At 45.2% G+C, this 18987-nt stretch overlaps 1 protein-coding gene and 1 long non-coding RNA gene across 11 annotated transcripts in view; one reads left to right on the top strand and one right to left on the bottom strand.

The window, feature by feature from the left end:
• The first annotated feature begins 1706 nt into the window (after window positions 1-1706).
• The window catches only part of WDR31 (WD repeat domain 31), a 22488-nt gene continuing 5207 nt past the window's right edge, over window positions 1707-18987 (top strand). Inside the window, exons 1-10 of one of the 10 annotated variants that reach the window (XM_040482010.1) lie at window positions 1725-1813; window positions 2584-2698; window positions 5529-5624; window positions 10041-10169; window positions 10728-10860; window positions 12700-12774; window positions 14189-14333; window positions 14431-14531; window positions 16011-16078; window positions 17077-17218. In XM_040482010.1, the coding sequence (XP_040337944.1) occupies window positions 10069-10169; window positions 10728-10860; window positions 12700-12774; window positions 14189-14333; window positions 14431-14531; window positions 16011-16078; window positions 17077-17218 (765 nt within the window). In that variant the 5' untranslated portion in view covers window positions 1725-1813; window positions 2584-2698; window positions 5529-5624; window positions 10041-10068. Of the gene's footprint in view, window positions 1814-2583; window positions 2699-5528; window positions 5625-10037; window positions 10170-10727; window positions 10861-12670; window positions 12775-14188; window positions 14334-14430; window positions 14532-16010; window positions 16079-17076; window positions 17219-18987 lie in introns of those variants that run through there. The other 9 variants (XM_040482008.1, XM_040482011.1, XM_040482009.1 and 6 more) reach the window with 9 other exon arrangements.
• Window positions 14485-18987, bottom strand: part of LOC121034858 (uncharacterized) — a 26162-nt gene continuing 21659 nt past the window's right edge. The window contains exon 3 of the long non-coding RNA XR_005792642.1: window positions 14485-14594. This is a non-coding gene — a long non-coding RNA (uncharacterized LOC121034858). The remainder of the gene's footprint in view (window positions 14595-18987) is intronic.

Raw genomic sequence — 18987 nt, 5'->3', positions numbered from 1 at the left:
GTGGATTAAAATGACAAGTGTTTATTTGCTCACAATTCTGTGGGTTGGCAAACTGGGGCTGAAACTCAAAAGTAGCATGATGTCACTTCTACCACATTCTATTCGTCAAAATAAGTTACTAGACCAGCCCTGATGGGAGAAACTGCAAAGAATTTGTGGCCAGTTTTAATCTGTCACACTCTGGCATGATGTTGGCTTGAAACTGGGTGGTGGGTAGAGAGAAGTGGACAGATTTTTTTTTTTTTTAAAGGCTATTTCAGGGGAAGAATTCAGGAGTCTTGGGGTTGTTCTGGAACAAAGAAGAGAGAGTGAAGTTACAAAGTTACAAATGACTCCAAGATCCTTGGTGTGGGTGGGTGATTGGTGAATGGTAGTGCCCAGCACTCAGAGAGAAAAGAGGAAGAACAGGTTTGGGGGGAAGATGATGTTTCCAGGGTGAGTCACGCTGAGAATGAAGTGTATTTTATTCAGCCAGGTGGAAAAGGACAGAAAGCAGGTGGATTTACAGGTGTAGGGAGAAGTCTGGCTAGAGATACCAGTTTGGGAGTCCCAGGTGCCTTAAACCTGAAGCCTTTTCTGGAAGAAAATCTTGAGGGCAGGGATCAGGTAAGTCAACTCTCTAAGCTACCCTGAGCCTAGCCCAGTGCCTGAGGGCAAAACAATCAGTCTCTCCTGGTTGAAGTCTACGAGGTTGTTGTGGGCAAAAGAGATTGAGTTTGTAGAGAGAGCCCTCAGTTCTGAACTAAGATCAGTGATGCATGGGGGTAGACCTCAGCTCCTGTCAGGAACAGGACACTGATCCAGAAAGTAATGAGTGCATCATCAGGGAGGGAAGTCAACAGAGGCAAAGGATCCCCCATCAGGACTGTTGTGGAGGATATTCCCTCTTTGCATTGGAAGATAGAGCCAATGGCCAGCTCTGTTATTCTGTGAAGGTAACTTTCTCTTGCCACCCCTACTCCTGTTCCCACAGTCACCCAGCTTTCAGAAACTCCACATGTCTTTGTTGTAGGTGATTCTGCTGGGAGATCAGGACTGCAGCAGATCCCTACTAGGTGCAAGTGAAATGTTGGTTAGGATGCCATTCATCCATTCATTCGTTCATCCATCCACCATCCATCCATCCATCCATTCAACAAACCGTTACTCTGCACCAAGCCCTGTGCGCTAGGAATACAGAAATGAATAGACTCTAGTCTGGAAGCAATGCAACTCCAGCTGCTGTTCGTTTCTGGAACTGTCTTCCCACTGGATCTCACGATGATATTGAGGGGTCTTTTTGCTGTGGTGCTGGGCTGTAACGGTTTGATGAAAGAAAGAATGAAAGGAATAGGAGTGGGGGGGGGACCTGGGAAAGGGTCCAAGGGAGAGATCACGGGGTGGAATCATGGAAAACTCCAAAAACTAAAACAACACCTCCAAGGGGGCGAATAACTATTTAAAAGATGACATTTATTCAGTACTTTCTCGGTGACTTTCTCGGTGGTACCGCTTTTATTGCATTCTGTAGATTCCCAGACAGCGCGATCTTCGGGCAGAACCTTCCTCTTCTCTGGAACCTCATCATTGCATTGTTCCAGTCAGAAAACAGGCCAGGGTGCTCGGGGCCTGGCCTCGGGGAGACGGCAGATGAGCGGAACTGCAGTTCTGGGGCCGGGAGAGCGCCCGGAGGCTTTTCGCGGAACTCCTGCCCTAGCGACGCGCGCCTCGTTGCTAGGGGCGGTGGCATGGGAGGCTGTGGAGCGTGGTGGTTGCTGACTCCCTCCACTCGGCGCCCCTGCCGGCCCCAGCTCCCGGCCCGGCCAGCCGGCTGGTGGGTATGGAGCACGATTTGGGGAGGAAGGGGTACGGGAGGGACGGGCAGAGCTGTGGGAGCCCTAGCGTTTTGCAGGCTGCAGCAGCCCACCTGGCCAAAGCGGGGAGTTCTAGGGCAGGCCTTGGGTTGGATGGCATTATATACCTTGTTTGGGTGAACTACTCACCCCACCCCACCCCCAACACATTAAAAATGAGCTTTGGCAGTCCACATGGATATAACGGGGGACATTTGTGATCTGAAGAGACAGGAAGGAAAAATTGTACACAGGTTGTCCCCCAAATTTGGGGCAACCTTGGAACTTCTGGCCTTAGTGCTGACTCCCTGTGAGACTCTGGGCAAGACCCACTTATTCTGTGGGCCTCAGTTTCCCCTATCTACCATTAGAGGGTCGAATCAGACCTTCTTCCAGTGCTTCCACTGTGGTTTTGTTTGTGTTTGAGCTTTCGTTTTGATGTCTTGTGTACAGAAGGAGATTTGGGGAGAGGGAAGGAGATATGAAATCAGCATTTACATGAACAGTGGACCAGGAGTCCAGGGAAATAAGATCCATTACCCCAGCTCTGCCTCCTGTGACCTTTAACAAGTCACAACCCTCTGAGTCCTGCTTTCTTGATGGAAAATAATTGGATATATGCTGGAGTCTATCAAAGAATACTGCACTGGAGAGTTAAAGGAGAATTCTCTGAGTTATGTTTAGAGTGACCACTGGGTGTCTGAAGGTTTTTGGAAAGCAAATTGGAGCAGCAATGGTTTCTGGAATTCAGATTTAGGCCTGGTTTTATCTGGAAACAACAAGGATATCCAAAGCCAATAATTGAGTTTATGGCTTTTCCAAGCCCCCTCCAGCCTCTCCTGACCAAAATCTGGGGCCAAGCTCAGGTAACTTCACTGAATGTTTTGCTGCTGGTCAATTTTAAAGAACTCTTATGTTGTTGGGTTCTTAAAAAGCTTGTAGGGCACCGGACTGGCTCAGTTAGTAGAGCATGTGACTCCTGAGCTCAAGGTCGCTTGAGTTCAAGCCCCACATTGGGCATGGAACCTACTTTAAAACAAAACAAAACAAAACAAAACAAAAACTTCTTGCCAAGCATACTCTTCACTTTAGTGTGCAATTATTCATTCATTCCCCAGATATTTGCACTGCATCCATTCTCCCAGGCTATGTTTAAAGCTCAGATACAAAAACAGGGGCGCCTAGGTGGCTCAGTCGCTTAAGCGTCCGACTTCAGCTCAGGTCATGATCTCACAGTCCGTGAGTTCGAGCCCCGCGTCGGGCTCTGGGCTGATGGCTCAGAGCCTGGAGCCTGCTTCGGATTCTGTGTCTCCCTCTCTCTCTGCCCCTCCCCCATTCATGCTCTGTCTCTGTCTCAAAAATAAATAAACGTTAAAAAAAAAAAAATGAACAAGACACTGCCCCTCCTGTCAAGTATATTATGTGTTCACAGTATAAACAATGGAAGATAACTGAATAGTATTTTCACTTCTTAGATTAGTCTCATAATAAATCACAACTACGTGGACATTACCCAAGTACATATACTTTGTTGTTGGGAATTTATTTTATTTTTTTAATGTTTATTTTTGAGAGAGAGAGAGAGCTCATGTGCATGCATGCACGGGGAGGGGCAGAGAGAGAGGCGGCAGAGGATCTGAAATGGGTTCTGTGCTGACAGAAGAGAGACTAATGTGGGGCTTGTGAGATCAGAGCCCAAGTTGGCCGCTTAACCGACTGAGCCGCCCAGGCACCCTTGTCGTTGAGATTTTAAATTGCCTTTAAGTTATATAATATATAACTTAATGAATTCTTGGTATGATCGCTCTGGTCAGGAGACATAATTGGCTTCATTTTAATATCCTTCAGATTCATATACCTATTTGTGTATGTTCTTTGTGTATATTTGTTACATATGTTTAATATATATGTATTAATAGTAGTATTAAGGGGCGCCTGGATGCTCAGTCGGTTAAGTGAAGTATTATTTTAAACAGGAGAGGGGTGCTCAGGAAACTCAGGAGAGTTTCAACTCAGGTCATGACCTCACAGTTGGTGGGTTTGAGCCCTGCATCGGGCTCTGTGCTAAGAGTGTGGAGCTGCTTAGGATTCTCTCTCTCTGTCTCTCTGTCTCTGTCTCTGTCTCTCTCTCTCTCTCTCTCTCTCTCTCTCTCCCCCTCTCCCTCCCCGCCCCTCACCCACTCACATGCTCTCCCTCTCAAAAATAAATGAACAAACATTAAAAAAATAAGTAAACAGGAGAAATTGTCTTTCTCACAGAAACAGTAAGGTCTGAAGTAAGCAGTCAGCTCTGAAAATTTTTGGAATGGGGTATCTGGGTGGCTTAGTTGGTTAAGCACCTGACTTTGGCTCAGGTCATGATCTCAATGGTTCCTGGGGTTCAAGCCCCACATCAGACTCTGCGCTGACAGCTCAGAGCCTGCAGCCTGCTTTGGATTCTGTCTCTCTCTCTCTCTCTCTCTCTCTCTCTCTCTCTGCTGCTCCCTCACTTGTACTCGTACTCTCTCTCTCTCTCTCAAAAAATAAATAACTAAACATTAAAAAAAAATTGGTGGGGAGGTGCCTGATTGGCTCAATTGGTTAGGCATCCAACTTCGGTTCAGGTCATGATCTCACAGTTCATGGGGTTGAACCCTGCATCGGACTCTGTGCTGATAGCTCAGAGCCTGGAACCTGCTTCGGATTCTGTTTCTCTTTCTGCCTCTCCCCCACTCGCTGTCTCTCTCTGCCTCTTAAAAATGAATAAACATTAAAATAAATCTAAAAATCTTTTTGAATAGAAGTACTATGAGTAAAACAAAAATGTTTAATGATGCATTTAAATATATCCTACTTTGTATGGGGCGCCTAAGTTAAGCCACAGACTTTTGGTTTTGGCTCAGGTCATGATCTTGAGGTTCGTGAGTTTGAGCCCCTCGTTGGGCTCCGCGCTGGCAGTGTGGAGCCTGCTTGGGATCTCTCTCTCTGCCCTTCCCCTCCTCACTGTGTCTCTTGGAAAAAAAAAAAAAAAATTAAGGGTCTCATGCTCTACCAACTGAGCTAGCCAGGTAAAATTTTTTTTAAATATCCTACTTTGTATGTTTATTCATTTATTTATTTATCAAAAAAATTTATTTTTAAGTAATCCCTACACTCAATGTGGGGCTCAAACTCATAACCCCAAGCTCAAGAGTTGCGTACTCTACCCACTGAACTAGCCAGGTGCCCCCCCACCCCTACTTTGTATCTTCCTCCCTTCCTTCCTATTGGAAGCACCCAAAGCAGGGCTTGAACTCATGACCCAAGATCAAGAGTCACATGTTCCATTGACTGAGCCAGCCAGGCACCCTCCTACTTTGTATATTTAAAAATAGATGTATCCAGGCACCTGGCTGGCTCAGTAGAGCATGTGACTCTCGATCTTGAGGTGGTGAGTTCAAGCCCCACATTGGGTATAGAACTAACTTTAATTCATTAATTAACTAATTAAAATAGATGTATAATTAACATTTTGTATACTTTCCCTAAATTTTAGAAATGTGCCAGTTATATGATCTTGGAATTTTGTAAGATATCTCTTTCTTTGTGTGAAGAAAGAACACACTTAACAATCTCTTTAATTAAACAAAGTCTTTATTTACCTTGTGAATCTCCTTTCAGTGCAAACAAACATGCTTAGAGAAGAGATTAATTTAAGCGTCTTTTCAATAATTACAGAGATTAGGAAGTGGCTGCCTGCACTATTTTCCAAAGGATACATGTTACAAAGCATTGAATACGGCAGCTCACCCAGAAAATCCTACTGGTTTGGGGGTAAGTCATTCTAAAAGTTATCTTTCGCTTAGAATGTCCTGTGAATGCTCTTCAGATGGGAAATGTGGCTCTCCAGATGCTATCAGCTAAGAATCCAATCAGTTTTAAGCAAAGCCAATCCATTTATAGCATTTGCTGTTTTTGGTGACCTAGATCTATGGATGGCATCTGTCCTCAGTTTGATGATAATGTTGAAAAATGGGCTACGCTGGCAGATTGGAAGCCCTGTGGCCTCTATCTACCTATAAGCAATACAACATCCCAGAGTTTTGAAAATTATCCTGGAATTTTTTCTGTCAGCATATCATATGCCCGTTATAGAGAATCCTAGGATGTCTGAACTAGAAGGGACCTTAGATTCGCTACTTAACAAGAAATGCTTTTGCCATACTGTGCAAGCCACTTGAGGTACAAAGATGAATATGAGAGAGCCCTTCCTCTTATGGAGTACACAGTCTACTAAAAATTATTTAATCTGGTATCCTCATTTACAGATAGGGAAGCCGAGGTGCAGAGCAGGAAGTGGAGGAACCCAAGGGCACACAGTAGGATGAGGCAGGGTTGGGGCTGGAGCCAGGGCTCTTGTTGGCACGCACCATGTTCTTTTCACTGCACTGCGCTTCTGTACTGGTTACCCATATTGTCAGGAGGTCAGTGCTGGCAGTTTCTCAAAGTGTAAGCTGAAATTCTTGTGGAAAACTTTTTTTTTTTTTAATTGTTTAATGTTTTATTTATTTTTTTGGGGGGGGAGGGGCAGAGAGAGAGGAAGACACAGAATCTGAAACAGCCTCCAGACTCCTAGCTGTCGGCACAGAGCCTGACATTGTGCTCGAACTCATGGACCATGAGATCAGGATCTGAGCCAAAGTCAGATGCTTAACCCAAGTGCCCTGTTTTTTTTTTTCCCTTTCTTTTTATTATTTATTTATTTATTTATTTATTTATTTATTTATTTTTGAGGGGGAGAGAGAGACAGAAAGAAAGAGAGAAAACACAATCGGACGAGGGGCAGAGAGAGAGGGAGATAGAATCTCAAGCAGGCTCCGGGCTCTGAGCTGTCAGCACAGAGCCTGGCGTGGGGCTCAAATCATGAGATCATGATCTGAGCTGAAGTCAGAAGTTTAACCAGTGAGCCACCCAGGTGCCCCTGGAACAGTGTTTTTTAATGGTATGACTGAGAATACTTGGTGAATTTTAGCTGCTTTTCTTCCTGTAGACCATTCTTCCTAGAGCTGGGCCAGTCATGCCCATAGGAAACTCATCTCCTAAACTTTAAACAGAGTCACAGAGGAGATGGGAAGTGAGTACTCCCACCCCCATTTACTTCCCTCTACCGGCTGGCTTCTGGAAGAGCTAGTTGCAGCAGACACGTGACCCAGAGTAGCTGAGATCAGCCCCTCATCAGATCGTCAGTCCCAGCAGATAAACGCACACTGGCCATGTCTTCCTGTCACTTTTTTCCTGTTTCACCGGCCACCAGTATAAGAGCTCCACAGATTGGGTGTTTGGGAGGTGTTTTCTGAGTGAATGTGTCTAACTCACCTGTCTTAGTTCTAGCCTTATTAGTTGTTGGGGACGTTGCAAATAAATCTGAAAAACAATAATTCTATTTATTCTAATATACCACCCATTGTTGACATTACTTAAGTTGTAGGCCAGTGGTTCTCAAACTTTTTGGTCTCAGGACTTCCTTATACTCTTGAAAATTAGTGGGGATCTCAAAGAGCTTTGTTAATGTAAGTTATATATTGGGTTCTACCCTGCAACCTATTGACATTAAAACAGATATTTGAAAGAAGTTTTTTAATTAAAAAATATATTGTAATGTTTATTTATTTTTGAGACAGACAGAGACAGACACACACACAGAGTGCGAGCGGGGGAGGGGCAGAGAGCGAGGGAGACACAGAACCAAAGCAGCCTCCAATATCTGAGCTGTCAGCCCAGAGCCTGGCTTAAACTCACAAAACATTAGATCATGACCCGAGCTGAAGTCAGACGCTTAACCGACTGAGCCACCCAGGTGCCCCTTATGTTAAAACAGATATTTTAAAAATATTTACTTACTCATTTTCAAATAATAATAATAATAAACCCATTACATGTTAACATAAAGTAATTTTATGAAAAACATGCTTTCTAGAGGTGCCTGGCTGGCTCAGTGGGTAGAGCATGTGACTCTTGGTCTCAGGATCATGAGTTTAAGTCCCTAACTTAAAGCCTATTTAAAAAAAAAAAAAAAAAAAAAGTAAGAAAAAAAAAGTGCTTTCCAAAACACACAAAAAATTGGTTGGATGGGCACCTGGGTGGCTCAGTCGGTTAAGTGTCCAACTTCGGCCCAGGTCATGATTTCATGGTCTGTGGGTTCGAGCCCCATATCAGGGCTCTCTCTCCCCTCTCTCTGTCTCTCTCTCTCCCTCTCAAGAATAAATAAAAACGTTAAAAAAAATTGGTTGGAAAAGAGTGGCATTGTTTTACATTTTTGCAATTCTTGTTCACGTTTGGCTTCCACATAAGGCGGTTGGGTTCTTGTATCTGCTTCTGCATTCAATCCATTGCAACGTTACTGGGGATGTAGTATAAGAAGAAAATCAAGCTTCACACAGAGATGTGGTTGGAAAAAGGAGGACCATACAGACTCCTTGAAAGGGTCTCAGGAATCCCCACCAGTCCTCAGATCATACTTTAAGAACTGCTGGTCTAGGTCATTACCTATATTGTCTCACTTAGTGTCATTAGCTCTCACATCTCATTGTTTTCTTTCTTTTTTTTTTTTTTTTAAGTAGGCTCCACACCCATCATAGGACTTGAACTCATGACCCTGAGATCAAGAGTTGCATACTCTACCAGGGCACCTGGGTGGCTTAGTCGGTTTTAGCCAGGTTTTAGTCAGTTGGCTCAGGTCACGATCTCACGGTTCGTGAGTTTGAGCCCCGCATGGGGCTTTGTGTGGACAGTGAGAAGCCTCCTTGGGATTCTGTCTCTTTCCCTCTCTCTGCCCCTCCCTCTCTCTCAAAATAAATAAATGAATTAATTGTTTAAAAAGTTGCATACTCTACCAACTGAGCTAGCCAGATGTCCCTAGTATCTCATTCTTACCTGTGACCTGGCACACTAATTTCGAGAAGTGTCATGTGAAATTATTATTATTTTTTAATTTATACTTGACAGAGAGACAGAGAGAGAGAGAGAGAGAGAGAGAGAGAGACAGACAGAGTACAAGCAGGGGAGGGGCAGAGAGACTGAGAGACTGAGCCACCCAGCTGCCCCATGTGAAATTATTAAAAAAACAGACACCCTAGGAAGGTTATAACCTTTTAGAATAACTAAGGCTCTTTTCGAGAAACTTCACTGGTGAAAATTATTTTTTATTTTCAAATACACACTCCTAGTATTTATTGTGGTAGAATATGCATAACATAAAATTTGTTATTGCGTAGTATATAGACAATGTTATGCAACCATCACCACCTTCTAGTTCCAGAACATTTTCATTATCCATAAAGGAAACTCTGTACTTGTTAAAGTAGCCATTCCCTATTCCCCCATCGTCCCAGCTCTTGGCAACCACTAATCTGCTTTCTGTCTATGTAGATTCTGATGAGGGATGTTTCATATGAATGGAATCATATAATATGTAGCCTTTTGTGCCTAGCTTCTTTTGCTTAGTGTGATGTTTTCAACGTTCATCCAGGTTATCATATGTGTCAATATATTATTCCTTTTTCTGGCTGAGTAATAGTCATTGTATGGACATACCACATTTTGTTTATTCATTCATCCATTGCTGGACATTTGGGATGTTTTCACCTCTTGGCTATTGGAAACAGTGCTGCCATGAACATTCATGTATAAATTTTTGTTTGAACACCTATTTTCAATTGTTTTGGCTACCTTCCCAGGGGTTGTTGGGTCATACGGCAATTCTACATTTAACTTGTTGAGAAACCTCTTTGTATTTTTAAAATTCGTTTTGTTTTTGGGGCTCCTGGGTGGCTCAGTCGGTTAGGTATCTGACTTTGGCTCAGGTCATGATCTCACGGTTTGTGGGTTTGAGCCCCACGTCGGGCTCTGTGCTGACAGCTCAGAGCCTGGAGCCTGCTTTGGATTCTGTGTGTGTCTCTCTCTCTGCTCCTTCCCTCCGCCCCACCTCGCATTCTGTCTCTCCCTCTCAAAAATAAATAAAAACATTAAAAAAAATTTTTTTTGATTACTTTTGTTTTTGTTTTCGCTGATCTGCTAAAGCTCTACCGGAGGGTGCGTTCCCAGAGCCTGAAGAGGAGGCAGGGAGAGGAGGAAAAGCGAATGAGCACAATGAATTCATCTTTTAAAAAAAGAAGTATTTATGTTGACATAAGCATCCTACCATTATCATGTCTAACAAAATTAACAGTACGTGTTCTTTTTACTCAGCAGGGGACACCTCTTCCAGCAGCCACAAGGGATGCTGCTGCCCTGGTCTCCTCCCTGCAAGGTTTTGTGTAGATCCTGTGCAGTGATGGGGAAACTGCAAAGCAAACTCAAACATAGCACTTACAAGTACAGGTACGGCAGTCCTACACAGACGGGGATCCCATGTTTTAGCACATGCATTAAAATTCCCTAAAGGGGCGCCTGGCTACCTTAGTCGGTAGAGCATGTGACTTGATCTCGAGGTTGTTGGGTGTAGAGATTACTTAAAAATGAAATGTTTAAAAAAAATTTTTTTTAATTCTCCACTAAAGAAAGAGAAGGCCCAGAGCGATTATTGATGACCTTCCCGGAACAGTCAGTTGGGTCTGTTTTCTTGTGGATGAGAAACAGCTGATTAGCTAGAGTCCACAGCCACACAGAGAGGGGCCCCGCAGCTTTGGGAATAATCTCCAGGGTGAGCAGAGACTCCTGGCTTCTTGGCTTCAGGATTCCCCTTTATCGGATTCCAGTCCTTCAGTCGTTCTGAACGTGCTCAGCGATAATAATCCCGTTTCTGGCAATGGCCGTGGGTCTCCTTTCTGTACCCCCTTTCCAGGTTTCTCCTCAGCCTCTCCCGTAGCCCACCTCCTCCTCCCCTGGCCCCGCTGCACTCCATAGCGGTGGGCCTCTCATTTGCCGTCCTCTCTTTAGCAGGCCCGACGGAATTCTAGAAGAGAGAATTCAAACTAAAGCTTGTCAGGAGTATAGCCCAGCCCACGTGGATACTGTGTCTGTCGTTGCTGCCCTGAGCTCAGACCTGTGTGTCTCTGGAGGAAAAGATAAGGTGGGGTTTGCGTGCTTGACGGGGACCCAGCTATTTGAGAAGGGAGCGCTGGTTTTGCGTTTCTGGAAGCCATGTTGAGTCGTGTAAAACCATGGGCTTTAGACTTAGGCAGACTGGGTATAAGTCCCTGCTCTGGCTCTTCCTGTTCTCTGGGCAAGTCGTGTACTGGCCTTGAGCCTCAGTCTCCGTATCCATGAAATGGGGATGATAACGCCAGCCTCCCAGGACAGTGGTGAGGATCGGGTGGTAAGATCTTTGGTGATGTGCCAGACCACCCACGTGCTTTTTATAAATGCAGAGTGTTATTCCAACCAATCCATTTTCATACCCACACACAGACGCAGGAGTTCCTCATCGCCAAAAGACTTCCAGTCTCTTTCATGCAGTTCTTCTGTCAAAATCTCTACCCTGGTATGTGTGTCATGATCTCTTGCCCTTCTCTTGCCCTTCCTCCCACTGTCACTTTGGATCAGGAAGCCCCCCCACCCCCCACATCTGGATCTATCACAGCACTCACAGCCAGGACATTGGTAGCAAAAGTGATTCTTTTAATTCCTCTCATTTTCACGTTGTATTTCACGGATTCTAAGACGCTCATGTTTTTTTACTTTAGCACCTTGGAAATCAGTATGCATCTAAAAATTGACGATAGGGGCGTCTGACTGGCTCAATCCATAGAGTGTACACCTCTTGATCTCAGGGTCGTGAGTTCAAGCCCCACATTGGACATGGAGCCTACTTAAAAATAAATAAAAATAAATAAATAAAATAAAAACTGATGAGGAAGCATGGTAATCATAATTTAATTGGCAGCATTTCATCTTAAAGTCAATATCATCTTAGATGTATGAAATTTTATTTATACGATCTTCACGTGTTCAAGGTAGGTAGGGAAGGGTTAGCCTCTCTGTTTGACAAATGAAGAAACTGGGATTTAACCAGGTCCAGTGCTGACATGCTTCTTAACTCTCTAGCAATGAACTACCGGAGACCAGGCCAGAGGATGCTAAACAGGGAGTCTCCTGCTCAGGAGGAGAAATGCTTACAACAAAATATTAAAGTATACACCTGGAAAAAGGATACAAAGAAAGTTTTAATAATGATTCTCTCTGGCAGATGGGATTATGGGTTTTTTTTTTGAAATTAGGAAAAAAAAAGAGTGATCTGTTTTTCAACAGTGTGAATATACTTAACAGTACTGAACTACACACCTTAAAATTATTAAGATGATGATTTTTTTTAAGATGGCAAATTTTTAAAAATTTTTTTTAAATAGGTGTAAGTGAGCAGGGCGGGGTGGGGGGCAGAGAGAGAGAATCCCTAGGAGAGGCAAGGAGGGGGGAGGGTTGGAGAGAGAGAGAGAGAGACGGCATTCACCCGAAGCAGGGCTCGAGTTCCCCTGATGTGGGACTTGAACTCACAAACCGTGAGACCATGACCTGAGCCGAAGTCAGATGCTTAATGACTGAGCCACGAGAAATTTTTTTTAAATACACTAAAATAAAAGTACGATACAAGTAGGGGAAAAGACTATAATCCCATGTAGAATTGTACTTCAGCATCTACAACCAGAACCTCAACCTGAGTCAGTTCCCCTCCTCTGAACCCATCAGTAAGGCTCCAAGGAGTGACCCATGGTCCTAGAGGTTGGTCAGGAGGAAAAGAAAGAAACTGTGTAGGGGCACATGAGGAGGGAGGCAACAATAAAGCCCCAAGGCTCGACAGAGAGGGTGAAATTAGGTGGGGAATGAAGTGATGGCTTGTTGTTTCAGTTAAATAAAAATTCACTTAAAATTGAAATATTACAAAGACTCTGGTGACTGTGATGACCCTCTGCAGACAGCTGTGGCCTACGACTGGAAAACCGGAAATGTGGTGAGACGTTTCAGAGGACACGAACGAGAAATCACTAAGGTACTTAGCAAAGGGTTATCCTCATGGAGGGAGTTTGGAACTGAACGAAGGAGTATCCAAGAGCTCTGAGTAATAAGGGTGATTGAGTATTCAGTCTTTTTATTTATTTATTTATTTTTAATTTTTTTTTTTTTAATGTTTATTTATTTTTGAGAGAGACAGAGACAGAATGCAAGTGGGTTAGGGGCAGAGAGAGAGGGAGACACAGAATCCGAAGCAGGCTCCAGGCTCTGAGCTGTCAGCACAGAGCCCGACGTGGGGCTCAAACTCGCGAGCTGTGAGATCATGACCTGAGCTGAAGTCAGACGCTCAACCTACTGAGCCACCCAGGCGCCCTGAGTATTCAGTCTTAAGGAAAATGCAAGGGCTTCATTGGATGCTGTGAACCCTTTCTTGAGGAAAAACAGAGCAGACCGTTCACTCAGCCATTGTTGCAGGCCTATTAGACACGATTTTTATTTTGTCACCAAGCCCTTAATAGCTCAGGTGGTAAGCAGAGAACAGCTCAGAATAACTCCCCTGACTGTCCTAACTCCACAGGGGCATGTACTGAAGGCTGCCTGTGTGTTCACTGTAGCCAGAAAAATGACAGGAACCTTCCAGTCTAGTTGGGAAATTTTTTAAAAAGCCAACAATGGTTAAATAAAAATTAATTTTGTTGGGGCTCCTGGGTGGTTCAGTCAGTTAAGCATCCAACTTTGGCTCAGGTCATGATCTCGTGGTTTGTGAGTCCAAGCCCCGTGTCCGCTCTGTGCTGACAGCTCAGAACCCGGAGCCTGCTTCGGATTCTGTGTCTCCCTCTCTGTCTGCTCCTCCCCTGCTTGCACTCTGTGGCTCTCTTTCAAAAATAAATAAACGTTAAAAAAATTTAAAAATATATTAATTTGTTAAGAAAGCATTACAGGGTAGAGTGAGCTTGCAGCAGAAATGATAGAGAAGGCCAATTTCTACAACTGCCTCTCTGGAATCCCCCTAAATGAACTAAATATCGGAATCGGGATGGAAACTCTGCCAGAATGAAACTGGGCAACAGCCAACAACTCACGCGGCACAGAGTATGTTGTTGACGTGCCAAGGGCCGTGCATGCAAGAGCCTCAAGCCCTAACACCCTCATCCCCCTGTTTCCCATTAAAACAGTTTTTTAAGTTCATTTATTTAGTTTGAGAGATAAAGGGAGAGAGAGGTGAGGAGGGGCAGAGGGAGAGGGAGAGAGAGAGAGAATCCCAAGCAGGCTCTGCACTGTCAGCGCAGAGCCCGACCTGGAGCTCGAACTCTCAAACTGGGAGATCATGACCTGAGCCAAAAATAAGAGAGGGAGGTTTAACCACCTGAGCCACCCAGGCGCCCCGCCCTGTTTCCCATGTTAAAGTCCAATCAGACCGGCACACTGGGGCATTTTTTTCTCTCGAGCAGATAGCCTGTGTGCACAGATCGAGCCAGTTCTTCAGCGCCTCTCGTGACAGGATGGTCATGATGTGGGACTTGCACGGCCCCTCACAACCAAGGCAGCAGTTCTCTGGCCACGCCATGGTGGTCACTGGATTGGCCGTGAGTCCAGGTGAAGTAAAACAGATCTCTTCCCAGCGCCCTTGTGCTTTCTGAAAAGCCCCGTGCCGGGCCCATCTCACGGACCCACCTTTGCCTCGTTTCCCCAGACTCTTCACAGCTGTGTACTGGCTCTCGGGACAACACCCTGCTTCTGTGGGACGTTGGGACCGGCCAGTGTGCAGAGACAGCTTCCATCTCCAGGAACCTGGTAGGAACTCAAACTTGGAACAGAGCAGGACAGCAGGAGGGAGCATGGGGTGAGGCAGAGAACCTGGAGAGAGAGATCAGAAGATCCATGGCCAGGCAGTAGAGGTGTGGGTCCTCATTACTGCTTACCTCGAAGAACTCGGCCTCTCAGGGTTATCAGATTGGATGCTCTCTTGACATGTTCTGTTTAGTTTATATCAGAATTTTAAGTGGTGTCCTCATTCCCTCAAAATATAGTTACTCCTTACCTTCTGTGCTAGGAGCAGGGTTAGCGGCCCAGGACACAGTCCTTGTCCTCCAGGATCTCACAACTTATGTTTGTTGTGTGTTCTGTACATGTAACATTGTGCAGAGACATAAGCGTGACCCTTTGCTTTATGTATAATTTGCTGTGTTTATGAAGACCAGCGTTTTCTGGTAGCAGACTGGTATATAAACTCCACAGTCTTTGAGGTCGGTCATACCTGGGTTCACATCATGGATCCATCACTTTTTTTTTTTAAAGTAATCTCTACACCTGACGTGGGGCTCGAACTCACCACCCCGCGATCAATAATCACATGTTGTACTGATTGAACCAGCCAGGTGCCCCAACATCCATCACTTTTAAGCTGTGTTACCCCAAGACAGTTAATTAGAATATGTCTTCATGTATAAAATGGGGAGGATCCTGTGACCTGACATGGTAGATGTTCCTGTAGTGGTCATCAAATGTCAGTCATAGTCATCTTTTCCAGTGTCAAAGACAACTATCCATGGCAAGGTATGCTTGCCTTATGCCCTCCACATTTGTGGAGGTTGCTGGAAGAAAATCCTGTCCCCTTGGGTTGTTTTGAAAATGGTTTCATGCCTGTCCAGCAGGGGGCTACAAGGGATGAAGAGAAAGAACACTCTGAACCCTGTGAGGCCTTAGACTAGGGTTTCATGGTCCCACCGTTGAACGTAGAAGGTAGCACGGGGGCTGCGCTCCTTAGTGGCCACTCGCAGGCAACTCTCTACCGCGTGTTTGGGCGCCTGCGTGCGTTTGGGTACTCACGACTGGCCCAGAGCTGCTACCATTGCTCCTGCTCATCCGGGGTTTGCCAGTGGAGCATGACTAGTGGGTGTCTGCAAAACAGAACCCCTCCAAGTCAAATGTACTAGTCAGCATCCTTGAGAAGTAGGGCAGGGGTGTTATTTAGCAGATTTTTTTTTTAATGTTTATTTATTTTTGAGAGAGTGAGAGAGAGATCACAAATTAGGGGAGAGACAGAAAGAGAGGGGACAGAGGATACGAAGCGGGCTCTGCGCCGACAGCTTCAGTACTGACGACAGTGAGCCCGATGCGGGGCTTGAACTGACAAACTGCAAGATCATGACCTGAGCCAAAGTTAGATGCTCAAAGGACTGAGTCACCCAGTCGCCCCAAGCACAGTTTACAGGAATTACAGTAGAGGAATGATTCGGTATGGAGAAGTTTTGAAAATTTTGCTTTTCCCAGGTCACTCACTTGTGCTGGGTCCCCCAGGAACCATATATACTACAGACTTCTGAAGATAAAACCATCAGGTGGGCTTACTGAGCAGCTGGGAAAGGGTTTCTGGTGAAGGTTTGTGGTTCCCGTGCCGACGTGACTCCCTTCCCCCTCCGCTCTCCACATCGCTGTGCCTTTCCAGAGCCTTCTGCCCTTCTGCTTCTGCCGTTCTCTGGGGCTGGGGTCTGTTAGAGGTTGGAAGCCAGGAAGTCGGGCCAGGAAAAAGCCCCTGTCCTGGATGGTTCTGAAGCAGCTGATTCTGACCCCCCCGGGGCGGGGGGGGGCCCGGCCGGCTGTGTGAATGTATTCACATTAAGCTCAGGACATACTCAGGTTGAGCTCACGTTAAGCTTGTCCCCCCCACTTTGAGCTGCCCGGCTCCACTTGCCACCGCTGGGTGCCAGCCCCCGGGTGAAGCCTTGTCTAGGGAAATGGGGTCGGAATCCCTACCAGGGGAGTCAAGAAGTAAATCGTTCTTGAGCAGAAAGTATGACTGGGAACTTTGGATCTCAGAAGAGATTCATTCTACTTAGCAAATAGCAGGAATGAGGTAAAATGAGATGAGAGATCGAATAAAAAACTCCCCCATGGACCCCATGGACCCCATGGCCCAGGTAGGCCAAGACCTGTAAATCTTTTGTATCTCATTCTAGAACGGTGACTGCTCTTCTGGATCATAATAAGTATCTTAAAAAAAAATTTTTTTTTTTTTAAATCACAGGCACAGAAATATCCTCTTCTCCATTGAAAGCAGTATCCCAAAGGGCCAGATTAACAAATTAACTTGTACAATTAAGATGCTTGGTCTAAATTCCTATTAACTGGATCTCAAAATAGAAAGAGCTCAGATGTCTTTCAAATTGGTTATTTCCTGGCAGCTTTGGAGTCTCCAAGCTTGATCTGGTTCATACTCCTGTTTTAGGTGAATCATGACTAACGTGACTGCCCAAAGCAGCCAAGAGCCGAGACTTATGGTAGTTGGTATTTCAGACAAATTTACCACGGATTTATTTCCTGCTGTAATTCCTTTCAGATTATGGGACAGTCGGGGGCTGCAGGTAGCGCATATATTTCCCACAAAGCAGCATATTCAGACCTACTGCGAGGTCAGTGAGGATGGACACAAATGTATCTCCTGCAGCAACGGCTTTGGAGGGGAAGGCTGTGAAGCCACGGTAAGAGACTGGGGGGGTCCAGGTGTCTGGTTGCTGAGCAAATTACTTACTCTGACCTCATGTCTATACTGGCTACACAGGCAGGCTCTACTAATGGCTCAGGCCTATTCCAAGTGCATACTGTAAGTGAGCCTTTACATTCCAGAAGCTTCTTTCAAGAAACCTCCATTAGCCTTGGGCTCTCTGAATCGGTAGCAGAAAGAGGGATGGGATGAGAGTCAAGATAGAAAGGTGCTAAACACAGAACCTTCTAATGTCCCTACTTGCTAATGTCCCTACTCCCATCAGGGCTTAGAAAGGGGAGGGATTATTTGAAGAGCCAAGGGTATTCCCATTGTACTGGTGGTCACAGCAAAGGAGCCTCAAGCTCTTCAGGAAGCTTGAAGCCCCAGTGTTGGTTGAGGGCCCACCCCATCCCTCACGCACATATCTTTCCTTGCAGTTAATTTTGGGTTAGATTGCCTCGGCTCCTCCAAAGTACCTTGGATTCCTAATTGTAGAATATGGGTTAAAGGGGCATCTAGTCCGAATAAAACAATTACAGCCCCCATTTTTTCAGACATTACATGCCAGACACTGGCCTGAGCACATTACATGCATTATCTCATTTAATCCTTCAAACAACCTCATGAGTTAAATGCTATAATAATCCCCATTTTACAGATGAGGAAATAGAGGCATGGCAGGTTGAAATCTCTTGCACAAGACCACACCTCTACCGACTGGGCTGGCCAGGTGCCCCATGACCACACCTCTAGCAAGTGGTAGGTTGAGGTGTTGAATCCCAGGCTATTGATGTAGCATCTCTTCGCCAAGCTAAACATTTCCACCTCCTACAATTGACATGGCGTCCTGTGATTTCATTGTTTTTCGGACACAATTCGGATCACTCTCTCCTCTGAATGTTATTCTCCTCAATTACACGGAGTCCGGTGATTTTATGCTTTTTTGCACACAATTCAGTTGGCTCTCCTCCCTGCACGTTGTTCTCTGGCTGGTCTGATTCATATCAGCGAGAGTGGGGTTGGCAGCACCTCCTTTGCTGTGGAGTCTCATCTTCATACACCGAGGTTCAGCACATAGACAATAAATCAGAAAGTCTGCGCCTACGTGTACTTACGAGAAGGGTGCTCCTGACTCTGCGGTCTCCACAGGACCTCCAGGGGCCAAGAGGCTGATAGAAGGCAGCTCTTGAGCTGTAGGCAACCCCAGGTGCCTGGCTAGCTCTGTTGGAAGAGCATGTGATTCTTGATCTCAGGTCATGAGTTTGAGCCCCACATGGAGTGTAGAGATTACTTAAATAAATTAAAAGCTTTAATTTTTTTTTTTATTAAAAATTTTTTTTAACGTTTATTATTTTTGAGAGAAAGAGACACAGAGCAAGCAGGGGAGGGGCAAAGAAAGAGGGAGACACAGAATTGAAAGGAGGCTCCAGGCTCTGAGCTGTCAGCACAGAGCCTGACACGGGGCTCAAACCCACAAACCGCGAGATCATGACCTGAGCTGGAGTCGCCGCTTAACTGACTGAGCCACCCAAGCGCCCCAATAAATTAAAACTTTAAAAAAGACAGTAGGCAACCCCATACTGTCCCATCATGCTGTAGGGCATGGAGCTTTCACTTCCCTAGTTGTTGTGGAAGGCAACAACTCTCCTGGCACACCCTTACCCAGGGTTGTTGGAGATAGTTGATGTTTATTTTTTATTTATTTATTTATTAAAAAAATTTTTTTTAATGTTTATTTATTTTTGAGACAGAGAGAGACAGAGC

This window comes from Herpailurus yagouaroundi, unplaced genomic scaffold (genome assembly GCF_014898765.1).
Source record: "Herpailurus yagouaroundi ecotype Mexico unplaced genomic scaffold, PumYag 160, whole genome shotgun sequence".
NCBI classification, from domain to species: Eukaryota; Metazoa; Chordata; class Mammalia; order Carnivora; family Felidae; genus Herpailurus; species Herpailurus yagouaroundi.
Note: the sequence above shows the minus strand (reverse complement) of the source record. Positions and strands in the feature narration are given on the sequence as shown.